Source organism: Aspergillus sydowii (assembly GCF_001890705.1).
Source record: "Aspergillus sydowii CBS 593.65 unplaced genomic scaffold ASPSYscaffold_2, whole genome shotgun sequence".
Lineage (NCBI taxonomy): Eukaryota > Fungi > Ascomycota > Eurotiomycetes > Eurotiales > Aspergillaceae > Aspergillus > Aspergillus sydowii.
In genome coordinates, this window is record NW_024467860.1 from 2255612 (window position 1) to 2269761 (window position 14150).

Sequence of the window (14150 nt, forward strand, 5' to 3'; positions counted from 1 at the left end):
AAAAAAGTTGACGCTGAGATAGAGACAACCAAAAGTTCGATTAATATTTCGAGGGGATAGCAGTTAACATGGCTCCCCGCGCGGCTTCTCCGGCCCTATCGGAGAACGAATTCGACATAACAGGCGCGCTTTTCCAAAATGACAGCGATTCCGAAGTCGAGCAAACAAAATCAGCAACGAAACGCAAAAAGGCGCCGGTAGCCCAGGATCTCGATTTTCTCGGCGGCGACTCGGACGAGGATGACGAGGCATTTATCGCGGAGCAGCAGACGTCTGCAAACCGCAAAAGCGCCAACCTCAAGGGCCGTACGGTGAAGAAGGGCGGCGGTTTCCAGGCCATGGGATTGAATGCGAACTTGCTGAAGGCTATCACACGGAAAGGTTTCTCGGTCCCGACGCCGATTCAGCGGAAAACAATACCTGTTATTATGGAGGACCAGGATGTAGTCGGTATGGCTAGGACGGGTTCCGGAAAGACGGCTGCGTTTGTGATTCCTATGATTGAGAAGTTGAGGTCTCATAGTACGAAGTTTGGAGCTCGGGGATTGATCATGTCTCCGTCGCGTGAGTTGGCGCTGCAGACTCTAAAGGTTGTTAAAGAACTGGGAAAAGGAACGGATCTCAAGTCTGTGCTCCTAGTTGGTGGTGATAGTTTGGAGGAGCAATTTGGCATGATGGCTAGTAATCCGGATATTGTCATCGCTACCCCTGGTCGGTTCCTGCACTTGAAGGTGGAGATGAATTTGGATTTGTCAAGCGTCCGGTACGTCGTATTTGACGAGGCTGATCGACTTTTCGAGATGGGTTTTGCGGCTCAATTGACGGAGATTCTTCATGGTCTGCCCGCTACGAGACAGACTCTGCTGTTTTCTGCTACACTGCCAAAGTCCCTTGTGGAATTTGCAAGGGCCGGTTTACAGGACCCTACCCTTGTTCGGTTGGATACAGAGAGCAAGATTTCCCCGGATCTGCAGAACGCGTTCTTCTCTATCAAGTCGGCAGAGAAGGAGGGTGCTTTACTTTACGTCCTACATGAGGTCATCAAAATGCCTACCGGACCAACGGAAGCTTCACAGAGACGCAAAATCAGCGAGGGTGACCCGGACGAATCGAAGAACAAGAAGCGCAAGCGATCAGAGATGGAACGATCCGTAAACATGAAGGAGTCGCCCACGAAACACTCCACGATCGTCTTCGCAGCGACAAAGCATCATGTAGATTACCTCTACTCGCTCCTCCGCGAAGCTGGATTCGCAGTTTCCTTCGTTTACGGTTCCCTGGATCAAACAGCCCGTAAGATCCAGGTCCAGAACTTCAGAACAGGTATCTCCAATATTCTTGTGGTTACCGACGTTGCAGCCAGAGGTATCGATATTCCTATCCTTGCCAACGTCATCAACTACGACTTCCCTTCCCAACCTAAGATCTTCGTCCACCGAGTCGGTCGAACAGCTCGTGCCGGAAGGACAGGTTGGAGTTACAGTCTTGTCCGAGATGCAGATGCCCCCTACCTTCTTGACTTGCAACTTTTCCTGGGCCGCAAGCTGGTTCTCGGTCGTCATCCTGCGGATCAGGTCAACTTCGCTGAGGACGTCGCGGTCGGAAGCTTGCCTCGAGACGGCCTCTCGCAAAGCTGTGAATGGGTAAGCAGGGTCCTAGGTGACGTTCGAGACATTGCTAGCCAGCGCACTGTTGCTGGGAAGGGAGAGAAACTTTACATGCGTACGCGGAATGCCGCCTCGCTCGAGAGCGCCAAGCGAGCAAAGCAAGTCGTTGCCTCGGACGGCTGGGCAGCCATCCACTCTTTATTTCAAGGCGAGGAAACCAACATGGAAGTCGAACGTGAGAAGATGCTCGCACGTATCGGAGGTTACCGCCCGCAAGAGACAATATTCGAAGTTCAAAACCGACGTACCGGTAAGGGCAGTGGTAAGGCGGGCGAACCCGATGAAGCACTCGAGTCGATTAAGCGGGTCCGGCATACTCTTGACAACAAGAAGAAGCGCCGCGCACAGGCCGAAGAACTCACTGCCAAACCTGCCGGCGACGCACCACAAACCAATGGGGTAGATGAAGCCGACGAGGACGCACTCTCGGACCCGGGTGCAGAGAACGATGTGCCGGACAACATGTCCATGGCCTCGGAGTCAGACCTCGAAGTTACATTCTCTTCCTACGGCCAGTCAAATAGCAACAATAAGAAGTCCTCTAACAAGAACAACGCGGACGAGACTGCTGCCACCGTCACCTCGACCTTCCAAAACCCAGAATACTTTATGTCCTACACCCCCACCAACAACACCCTAGCCGAAGACCGAGCTTACGGTGTGCACTCCGGCACGAACGCTAACTTCGCATCCGCCACACGCACGGAGACCATGGACCTGCAAGCCGACGAAGGAGGTCGTGGGTTCGGTGAACCCCGCACCATGAAGCGCTGGGATAAGCGGCACAAGAAGTACGTTGAGCGCCAAAACGACGAGGACGGATCAAAGGGCACACGTTTGGTACGCGGTGAGAGTGGTGCAAAGATAGCGTCTAGTTTCCGCAGTGGACGGTTCGATGCGTGGAAGAAGGGCAAGAGGGTTGGACGGTTGCCACGGGTTGGCGAGGCAGAGACGCCTGGGCTTGCGTCCGACTTTGGGAATGGGGGAATGGGTGGTAAGAGGTTCAGACATCGGAAGGATCAGGCGCCTAAGGCTGCGGATCCGTTACGTGGGGATTATGAGAAGATGAAGAAGAAGGGTGAGGCTGCGAAGGAGAGAGCTGCCGCTAAGGTTGGTGGGTTTGCATCCGGTGGGAAGAGTGAGATTAAGAATACCGACGATATTCGGAAGGCGAGGAAGTTGAAGCAGAAAAGAAGGGAGAAGAATGCTCGGCCGTCGAGGAAGAAGTAACGTTAGTGCGTGCAACAGCCGTGGTTTTCACTTGTGTCATCTCAACACACCCATACTCTGTATATAGACCACCAAAATCAGAATACGAGATACCCTTTGTCTCAAATTTACTAATTTCACGAGGAACCCTCGGAGCAATGGAGGAATGACTTCCTGTTATGACAGACTACATCTAAGATAACAATGCCGACGAAATTTATGCTCAGCTTCCCATCGTGCTTCAGTTCGACTACCCTGGCCTACCTCGATAAGTCGTCGCGGAGAAGACACACCGGAATCATCATTCCAATGAAACCAAAACCCTTGGAAACATCTGTGGATGCCAAGGATCCAGCACAGCTGACCAATGTGATGCTGTTGGGAAAAATAAGCCCAAAATCGGAGCAAAAAGGAAAAAGTATTGGACCCCGAATTCTCCAACCAGACACGTAGACTTCACAATACCAAGAGACTTGAACGGCCGCCTGGGGAGCTGAAAGAAAATAATCACACCCATCGAGTGCCTTTTCGAACTTTATCCAATGAAGGGGCGCCATTAGACATAATATTGGTTCCGACAGGGGACATATCACATCCAGCTCTCCGAGTCACATCGGTTGTTATGGACTTCATGCGGCCTACTTCCAATTGCCGGAATCTGGGCGGAGGGATGAGAATAATTGGAAAAGGTGGGGGATATGGTGGCGTATCAATGATCGAGGATCATCCATGTCATTGAGAAATACAAGAGATCGCGCAAGCACTCGGGATTTCTAATTTTGTCACCCGAGGCAAAAGCGACTGTTTCTCCATTCTGAAATATCTCTATGATAACACGTACCTTTGTGGCTATTTTACCGCGGAGACGGCGTTTGGCATTTAATTTCTCAAAACCGAATGAATGAGCCTCATTGAGCTTCGATGAGTGATGATCCCTGGTTGACATGCCCAGTGGGTTGGTTTAACTTGCATACGCCGAAGATCGACGAGATAAATTTGCCTTACATGGTCCACTTGGACCCTAGTTGGATACGGTGATGACTTGCGAGCCCCGAGAAGTAGAAAAACAAGTACACAGAATGAACAGTTCTGGGACTCCAGAAATTGACGGTTTCCCCCAGTATCACGCTCTGTAAGACGCGAATGAACCACCATAACCAAAAACACCTAGATTCTATTCTGTGCCCGAGTGGTGGTTTTCGGAAGACCTGGAGGGACCCAAGTCAGTAGAGATCCGCCGACGCCTACTGGGTACCCAAGTAGTTAGTCATCGTCTCAAGCATCTGGATATCGTGAGAAACCCGGGAAGTAGGAAAATAGCATAATGTGTGATGTTCGGACATGTTTCCGGAGCTAACGAGGATGCCCCTTCCACTGCTAGGGAGCTGGCTGGATGTGAAATTGCGGTCCGAGCCGGATCCGACTGCGGATGTAAATCCAGAATAGCAGAAAATGTCGGCACGATAATTGGAATTAGGTTCGCATTACCAAAGGATATTGGCAACGGTTAGGATATCAAAAGTAAGGCAGGAGAAGGCAACAAGGGTATATTACTTGTCACATACTCACCGACTTCTCGCGGGCTTACAATCAAACTTCATCCACGCAAGGTATGTCGGTGTTGGTCTCCATCTCGGGATAAAGCGTCCAGATTTTTGTTGAACAAGGCCACTCTATTTTTGTATTGCCGGCTCTGTGTCACGTCCGGTCGAGATGTTGGTACTATCGAATGCGTTACTGTACGTGGCGCGCCTCTCTCTCTCTGCGACGCACACCGATAGAAACAAGGGCTGCAAGACCCAGCCGCCCTCGCGTGTGGCACATGACAATATGTAGAGGAAAGTGAGGCTGGGTCGACAGTCTGCCATGGAAGCAATTCATGAGCGCATACCGCAATGTCTGTTGTTGCAATACGAGACCATCACAAGCATGAATGCAAGATTTCGGTATGGTTGCACAGCACCACGGGAACCACGTTGAGACAACCTCTCTTCTTAATGCTGTCAAACCACTGCCGAGACAACTGGACAGTAGCCGTTATTGTTGCCAACCTTTGTGCAATTGCGTCCAAATAAGATGCTGATGAGCGGTTAGATGTCTTTGTTGGATATCTGAACGTCATGCAACATGTCCGGCGGCTTTGAGAGCAATAATTGGACCCTGCCCTCCGGAAGTTCACCATGCAAGTCCACAGTTGTGGATCTTTTCTCTTGGGAATCAGGGTTACCATCACAGCCGCCGACCGTCTAACGGTCATATATAGGACGCCACCTTGCATGCATGCATGCTCGAGGTAGTTGACGCGCAAGCACGGTAGAATAAAAAAAAAGGCGTATTGAGTAGTTGTATTTGGTGAGGCGATGATATTTTGCGACGAGTGATACCGTGGGATGCCCAAGCAGAAATCGGTTTATGAATTTCCGTAGTTTACCATCGCTGCTGTGTCCCTCCAAGTTCCGGTGTGACATTGTTTTTGCGAAACAATAGAACCCCGCGAGCGAGCCCCGGTCATCAACAGGCGCCTGGATAATCGAGTCATCGACCATGATATTGATTTCCACTGACCCAGTGACCACGAACCATTGCAGTGTCGTACAATAACGGCGAACCTGGCATGGCCGTGGCTTGCGGAAAGACCAGGAGTGCGGCAGTTACGACTGTGCCAGGTAGTAAATCGCACAGCGTCCACATTTGGCTTTACTTATTGACGGCTGAGGATTGTCGGACAATAGAACAGAGGAGGGCGTAAAAGTACGTTACGGAGCTGAAGAGGGCATCTTGCGCAGAACTCTTTCGGAAGATTTCGCCGCAGCAATCGTGTCGGAAGGATCCACGGTGTGCTACCAGATGGACAATCCCCTGTCCATAAACACAGACTCATAAAGAGACGCGGCGACTTCCGTAGATTTCTGCGGCACCTTCGCTGGAAGTTTGGCTCGGATGACGTTCAGGGGATGAGCTAACGTTAGTTAGGCTGAGCAGCTGTGGGCTGAGTGTGATAGACAAGCAACCCAGGATGAACCGCAGAAAAAGAAACGGGATCTGCAAAATGTTCCGACGGAAGTGGTCCTGGCTGGACTAGCGATTGAACTTTGAAAGAAAAATGATCCATGGATGACGGTGTTGGGAGCTGGTGTTTGAATAGTTCGTCGTGCGGCGACAGAAGAACAATAGTGCCGCCAATCGTTGCCCAACGCGGACGTGCACGGGACTCACGGGACTCGCTAGTCTCGTTGTGGGAAACGCAGGCTGCCAGCTTCCCGTCGGCAAACGTCCCTTTCGCCTGACCTCAGCCCTTCAAGTACGATGTCGTCTGAGGTAGGGTAGATTGCTTGGAATCAACTGCGACGACCCATAATGACGCTGCTGTGAAGTCCAGGCTGCAAGCCGTCCGTTTTGCTGCTCTTTTGTAGTAACATCCTCCGATCCAGATGTCTGGGTGACACAACAGCAGATGCTGATCGAGCGACTGGATTCTGACTGACTTGTTGAGGTATGGATGGTCTCGTAGGAACCTCGAATAGAGCTTGCTCCAGAATCAGCCGGTCACATCGCCCTGCGATCTCGCTGCACCATCGTCACTGTCACTGGTCCTTTTCCATGGCATCCCCAGCGTCAACCCTTCACCATCCGCTATCCACCCGCCTCTTTACCTGTTCAGGTTAAGTCGGACTTAGCGCGCTGCACTATTGACATTTGTGAGGCCCCAATATGGCAGATCATCGTGCTGGCGTTCGGCCCCATCCTTCAAATTGCATGAACCGCTGGCCGTTCTCTGGGCCCCTCATCTCAGCACTTGGTATCGGCCGTACAATTCGCCAAATCACTCTTCCCGCTTTTTTCGAATTCCTGGCCAGTGACAGCTCGAGCACTCGACAAGAAACATATTCTCGACCCCCTTACTGATGTCCCCGCGTGCGGCATGTTGCACAAGAAAGTGAAGAATGGAGTTCTCTCAATCGCCAGCGTTCATTCTGTTTTCCTTCCCTTTTTGTCAGTGATAGGCTGGCTGCTGGCTGCCTAACCGGCTGCGCGGATGTGTTGGCGTTTCGCGCCTTTGCACGCGAACCATTGGTCGCATGGACATCCTTTGGAGAATTTGCTCCTTTTTTCTTGCCAATTCTAACTTTCGATTGGCCTTCCTTTTCAGGGTGAGACCAATGGTAGGGCTCACATCGTCACATGTATCATGAGAATTCCCCGAGGTCAGACATCAATACGCCAGAACTAAGCTAGTTGCTGGGAGGGAGAGAACCGAGAGATAAGATGGGCCATTCTTCGTTGTGAATGATTCCCACCGCTATAATGATCAACCAACGTCGTTCGAACGATTGTGGATAAGGAACCCGTTGTTCGAACAACACACTCGTGCTTTCTCCCGAAAACTCCTATATTTCCCCATCATTTCGTCATCCGTCCTGACTCCTGGACGACATCGGATGATAGCCGGTGGATCTCTAGTACTGGATTGATCGCACGGGAGTGACGGAATATTTCCAATTCCCACCCAGAACAATGTCGGCAAATCGTCCGGAGCTCAGGTGATCAAACTTGACTTATGCTCGTCCCACAAGAACGCAGTAGCTGCAGCCACATCTGAAAGTGACAACTTATCACGTCCTTTTTACATTATTTTTTCATCTCCATTCCATCATTCAGATACGACGGCCTCTTCATCTTCGAGATTTGGCTGCTTGTTCGCCGCGGGAGGAAGCGCCGAGTTAGGGTTCCTCCCCGGCGACGCTTCGGAACTGGAATCCGCTTGGAGTTCAGGTCTGCGGGATCTTCAGACTGACAGGGCGACAACGAAGATCATTCGCGATAAACAACGTAACCCACCAAGGCTGCAAAATATCAGCGTGCAAGCATGGAGGTGCATGTGGATGGCCCTTTAACACTGGCATGAGAAGCAACCAGCAATTGCGTACTCTGCCCTGTCGAGGTGTGAATCTGATGGGTGGGGTTCGCCAGCACTCTGCATGAGTTGCGGAGAAATGCGACCTGCCATTTCAAATATTTCTGTGTTCGGCGGGATGCGCTGGCGTCATTCGTCAAGTGTCGGATAACCACACTGCAAAATTATGTTGCTCAAAGCCTCAAATTCAGGGAGTTGGTGAAGCTTATTGAACGAATTTAGAGTGGACCCATCCAGTTTGCTCGGTACGTACTTTGTAACGATCCTGGATCAAGGGATAATGGATGCACTGTACGTTGATGTCACAAATGGGCGACATTGCTTCTTATGACAAGGTGCCATGTCCCGCGTCTCCTTTTTTCCCGGCCTATCTTGGCTTTCTCGTTTTCCTTTGAGGAGGTATGAGGATGAGGTTCCAGTTGCCTTCAACCTGAATTAACTTTCTGGGCGAGCGAGGATGCTAAAGCAAGAATCATCGGCGAAGAGGGAAAAGCTCAAACGATCAGAGAATCACTGGATTGTTATTATCGTTCTTCCAATATTCAGGCCCAAAAGCGAACGAGATTCGTGTTCCGGATTGGCTTTCACCCTCCGAGCTCCCACGTTCGCGCTAGTTTACTCGTCTACCGTAGTTTGTTGCGATAAGAAATCCCCTTCACAAAGTAGACAGGATAATCGCGAGACTGTCCCAGCAGGAAGCCGGCCCGATAGTCAGGATTGAACCAGCAGAGTATCCCAGAGCAGTAAATTCCCGGTGTCTGTCGGAAACAGTAGAGATCCAGCCGCGTGGATTGGACGTGCGTGTTGTATGATTCAGGCGACACATCACACAGCACTCTACTTCCGGATTTTACTGATGCTTTTTTTTATTTTTTCTTTGCTTTATTTCCACTAGCAATTCGGATAAATTAATACAAGAGACCATAGAGATGAGGACAAGCTTAATTCGGAAGGACGTTTTGCCAGCGAGCCAAGGGACTATTGGCACTACTCCTGGTGACGCTCCGCCGGCGTCGATCCTGGCTTGCGTCTGCCGAATAACAGCCTGAGAAAAATGAAGATGTGCATGAAAATTGGGAAACCTGACCTAAGTACTGAATCGCCCCCTCCTGGTGTCCCTTTTTGCCCTCCATTGCCCCCTCCCAGGTCTTTGGTATGCCTCTTTTCGGAGAACTGGTTGAGTGACAGCTCCCAGCTCCGACCCAGCGGAGCTTATGGGATCCTCAGCCATGGCCCATCCTGGAGCTGGAGATCCAGCCCACTTGGACTATACGCGGAAGTACCTGGGCGGATGGCCTGGAAAGTGGGAAATCGTAGTTGCTCGCAAAAGAGAGGGGGACAAGGGAAAGCTGGCAGCATCCCGCACTGAGCTTATTCCACGCCTGACATGTTCGTTTCTGCTGCTTCTTCTCAGCGCTCTCGTTCTCAACACCCACAGCCACCCTGGCCTTTCTTGCTTTTTCCTTCCCCGGAGGATTGGAGCTCTTCCATCCTTCGGTTCTGGTCCCCAGCTGCCTGCTTATCTCCCACGACCGACTCGCAATCACCCCATCATGATCGACGCAATGGAGATCAGCTCTATCGGCTGCTAGTTTGCTAGTCGGCGCGCTGTCGCACTGGCCATCTCCTTATCCACCTCCCACCTGCTCCCATTGTCTCCCCTGCCCATTCAGTGAAGCTGGGAGATCGCGGAAAAAGGAAGTATATCTAAGCCTTGCCAGAACCTGCAGCCGACGGCGACCCTAACGCCCTCTTGAGCAGGCTTCTGACTGCCTCTCTCAACCCTTCCCTCCTATCATCATTAGCCTATTCCAGTTCACAGCTGGTGTACGACAGAACCGGGAGAATAAGCGCCTCTAGCTTCTGGAGACCTGGACCCTCTGGTTCCCTTGATCTCATCTTGGCCCCGGGCTCTTTCAATAGTCCAAACTGAGGAATCCGGCTCTCTTCTTCCTCGCCTCAAGGACCCGGCGCTAGAGGGAGAAAATCTCCTGTTCCTTTTTCTCCTTGGAAATCGTCTTTTGATTTTTCTCCGGTTTAGCTTTCTTTTGAGTATTACGGGCCGTGACCTTGTCTTCCACTGGGAGAATTTATAAGGGTGTGCAAGCCCACCGGGGTTTTACGGGACACCTTACTTCCCGTATACTTCACCGTCTCTTCGCTCACCCCATTCAACCGCGGAGAAAATAGATAAACAGGGCAAACAAAAAGGGAAATCAAATCAAAAAGGGAAAGAGAAAATTACAGTCGCCGAATTTGTGTCAGGTAAGATACGCCCATGCGTTTTCCTTCCATTAATTGCTTTTCTTCGCCCTTTCTCCAGTGATCGCCCACCATGCTGCAATAAATCGTCCCGGATTGGGAACCATCGAAGCCATGGAACCCTGCCGTCACGATCTGGCTGTTCGGCGCTGATCAATGCGTCCCCATTTTATGACTCCTCCGAGAGTGAATCGGTACTGACTGCCGACTATAAGCTCTCCTGTGGTCCTCACGCTGTAACCGTGCGAGCCTAATTATGACCGTCGACTGACCAACACATCACCACAACCGAGTCACCCAACGAAACACTCCATCGATGTCAGATATGCTGCCCACCCCTAGATCGAAATCACCTAGTTTTCTATTATTGTGAAGGCCTCTGTCGCTCTCTCGACCTGACGCAGCAAAGAACGAGACGGTGCCGTCGGCAATCACCAGATGCAATCTCTCGTCCTCCCTCATTCCTTTGCGGCATCAGAGTTCGGACGTCTTCGATTCCCAGGCCCCGAGCGGCATCTGTTGAATCGGCCTCGGTCTGCAAATGCTCGACGGTTCACGCCTCGGGATCTTCCACTCCCCTGCTCTATGTCCACCTCAGTTCCAGCAGAGGACCCGCTGGAGACCCTAGGAAACGTCAGGCGGCCTGGGCATCCAGACCTGCCAAAGCCGGTAACAACTGCCACTGGTACTTCCGTTGACGCAACATCAACTACTACCGCAGGGCCCATCCTTTCTCCGACATCCCCAGGCGCATCTCGAGAGCCTGCGTTGCAGCGTCTCGTGACAACACCGGGAGACGAGGCGCTGAGACAATCGCTCGTCTTCAGCGAGCCATTTTCATCCTCACGTTTCCCGCCAGCATTTACAGGTCAACCATCCTCACAGCCCTCAGCGGCAGCGTATCCGCCACCAACATTTGGGGCTGCGGCAACCGTATCGGCGTCTCGCGCACTGCCGCAAAAGACCACCCGACGAACAAAGGCTCATGTTGCATCAGCGTGTGTCAACTGCAAGAAAAAGCATTTGGGCTGTGATCCGGCCCGGCCGTGCCGGAGATGTGTATTATCTGGCAAAGCTGTAAGTCCTTTTCTTTCTCAGAAACCTAATTTCACCGCCATAGATCATTGGAATAGGATTAGCTCATAGTAGGCTTCATAGGATACTTGCGTCGATGTCACGCATAAAAAGCGAGGGCGGCCACCGTTGAAAGCGGAGGAGGGTTCAATCCGAACGTATGCAACGCAGATGGATCACCGGGGAGGACCAGGGGACCACGGAGCAGCGAGACGTCCGATGCATCGTGCGACATCCTCTCGTGAACTTCGCCCTATGACTGATCTTCAGATACATCCCGCGCAAACAGGGATGATGGGACGACCACCTCCAGGACAACACCATCGATGGCCGGCCGTGGTATATCCACATGGTATAGACCCCTCACTGACAACACAAAGAACGATGGGCCATAGACGATTTTCTTCCTCCGGATCTGCTCAATCCATGACTGCTGTTTCGCCACCAGGCTATATGACCGTTCCTGCAGGCTGCAATCCGGCTCTGGTAGCTGGTCGCATGCCTGCCGGCGTTGGAAGACATTCAATGTCATCTTATCCAAACCCGCCAATGCACGCCACAGCATCACCCCCGCAATATAACCAACCGTACGGTGTCCCGATTTCTCCCTACCCTGAACATACTGGAATGGTGGGTCGTATGCCAATGGGCGAGGCCCCTGTCCAGAGAGACCCTCGCGAGGGTTTGTTAGAGTCTCCGGTCAGACTTCCTCCCATTTATCCTTCGCCGGTAGCCAACCCCCAGCCACCCCGACCCAGCGAACCTTACCCGGCGGCATGGTCGCCGCCACATCAAGCGCAGGATTTTCGACAACAGCAGGGGGGATTTATGGAGCCAATATCTCCAAGCAACCAGATGCGGCCGTCTGCCACCGACGTTGGTCAAATGAGCCATCTCAGTGCGCTGTCTCCTACAGAAGCGCGGTCGCAACGACTGCCACCTTCTCGCACATACGATGAGCAGCGCGAGCATGAAGGTGATGATGGAGACTCGAGGCCCGCGAAGCGCCGTAAAATGGCACTGGATGACATGGTCAACGACTAAATGATCTCGTCTCGCCTATCGTCTCCCGTTTAGGATTTTACTTCCTCGCTTTAACAGCGAAAAAAGTGCACATTACTCCGGATATTGATGTTTGTAGCAGGGTCTACAACGACTGACGATCCTGATGTATATTTCCTTTGTTCAAATAATTATCCCTGACAGGTCAGTTAGCACTTTGTTCGATTGGCTGTATACTACTCATTTACTTGCCCACAATCGCTTGTTATGGTTTCCTTTGTTTTTCTTTATCGCGGTCTGATTCTACCTACTGTCGTTTATTTTTCTGGAAGTCGCATTGGCGTTGGGTTGGGATTTGGCTCGGATCTTCATTGCATGGCGTGTTGCATTTCCCAAGGATACCTCGCAGGACTTGAAGTCTGTTTCATTGTCATTCATACTTAGACAGCGTTGGATTCCTTTTATTACTGCTCCGGAATGTAATGTATTCTCTCTATCACTTTCGTGCGTGGTCTGATCTTAGACCGGCAGGTTGTTTCGGAATAGTACCTAGCCCTAATCGGACTCCTCACCCGAACATTCGCTGTCCCTGTCACTGCATAATAAAGTTATTTGACATTTCTGGCCCCTTCTACTGTCGTATTCCCCGAATCCATAATTTCATCCCGAATTGAAAACTCCATGCACGGAATATATTCACGCTCGTTACCATTCTCAATGACATCACTGCCACCGTATGAACAGCCTCTTAACCACGCTATTCCGACCTCCCAGTAAACGATGCAGACCTCGAATCATTGCTCGCCTATAAATACCCCCTTTACACCCCCCGGGGCCTCATCCTCTTTCTGACATCCTCAACCCTCCCAGCCCTCCTTTGGGCAAGGGTCGGAGGCCAGGACATCGAAACCCCTAATGCCCTAACTGCGTCCCCCTTTGAAATCTATGGACGACCTCGATGATCTTTATCTTGTACGAGGGTGAACAGACTGTACCATCCAACTCAGAAGCCTACAAAAGACGGAGCCTTTTGTGATCTTCACCGGCCTGATATACCAGAACTAAGGAAAGAAAGGAGGAATGTTTTGCTTCCAGCCTGGGTAAACTAGACGTCGCGATGGCCAGCCAATTCATGAGTCCTCTGCTTATGAGCTTGCTCCTCCATTCCACCCACGACAAAACCATCCGATGAATATAATGCAACAATATGGACCAAGGAGAGTCAAGGGCCACAGCCAGTAAGTGAGGCCCATTTGAGAGCTGTCATTCTAGCTGACCAGAAATCTTGTGCGCTAGACTCCTTCGACCGGTCGATGATGGATAGGGTGGATTGTTGGACCTACCACGAGGTCCAATCAGGGACAAGAGGCAAATAGTTATTGATTTCCCCAAAAACCCCCTGGCCGCGACTTCGCGCTTGTTGTGAAGACATCCAGTTGCCCTCTGGCCTTCCTTGAGCCTACTCTAACGGAAATTGGGTGGTTAATCGAAGCAGGCGCAAGCCCTCGTGGCCGACTGCTTGTCCTACAGTGGTTGGACCGATAACAGAAGTCACTTCCGTGATGGAAAATCCCGAGAAGTTGGCAATCAGCATGAAGTGACTACTGTGTTAGGACCGGTCTCCACTCCCTGGTCTGTTGGTCTAGCAGAACAGGTTGTTCGGCTGGCGCTCGCATCGTTGAGACGAGCAACAATAGGACAAGTGGAAAGGCGGTCCCTACCGAGCGGCTTTATACTACCGTTATCAATCGCCAGGGGCACAGGTCTATTGTGACTGGGGTTAGTAAGTCCTTGGATTTCATTTTGGCGGCAATCTCGAAAGAAGAGAGGCGTCGCGAAGGCACCGAAAGTCTCCGCCTGGAATCCCTAATGGGAGCAATGCGTACGTCAAAAATTGGCTGCGCGGTGACTGCTGTCTTCCGCTGGTCTTCTTACACATCGCATCTAAGCATGCCTGCTGGTTCCCCACCAGACTCATTGCATTATCGTTCCTTTCTAACCCCGCTAGAGCTGGTCCTGGT

At 51.5% G+C, this 14150-nt stretch overlaps 2 protein-coding genes across 2 annotated transcripts; both read left to right on the forward strand.

Annotated features, from left to right (window-relative positions):
• Positions 1-23: 23 nt before the first annotated feature.
• Positions 24-3353, forward strand: ASPSYDRAFT_41211 (ATP-dependent RNA helicase DBP10). The gene has a single exon (XM_040846224.1). It carries the CDS (start codon positions 69-71, stop codon positions 2895-2897), a length of 2829 nt encoding a protein of 942 aa, XP_040706342.1. The 5' UTR covers positions 24-68; the 3' UTR covers positions 2898-3353.
• A 7138-nt stretch (positions 3354-10491) lies between these two features.
• sclB (putative C6 transcription factor) lies at positions 10492-12171 on the forward strand (the record flags this gene model as incomplete). The annotated part of the gene is made up of 2 exons (XM_040849031.1): positions 10492-11130; positions 11212-12171. The coding sequence occupies 2 exons, from the start codon at positions 10492-10494 to the stop codon at positions 12169-12171; spliced, it is 1599 nt and encodes a 532-aa protein (XP_040706343.1).
• Between the last annotated feature and the right edge of the window lie 1979 nt (positions 12172-14150).

Bases quoted from the DNA above. Each gene is read 5' to 3' on its own strand.
- ASPSYDRAFT_41211 (XM_040846224.1), top strand. From the start codon at position 69: ATGGCTCCCCGCGCGGCTTCTCCGGCCCTATCGGAGAACGAATTCGAC.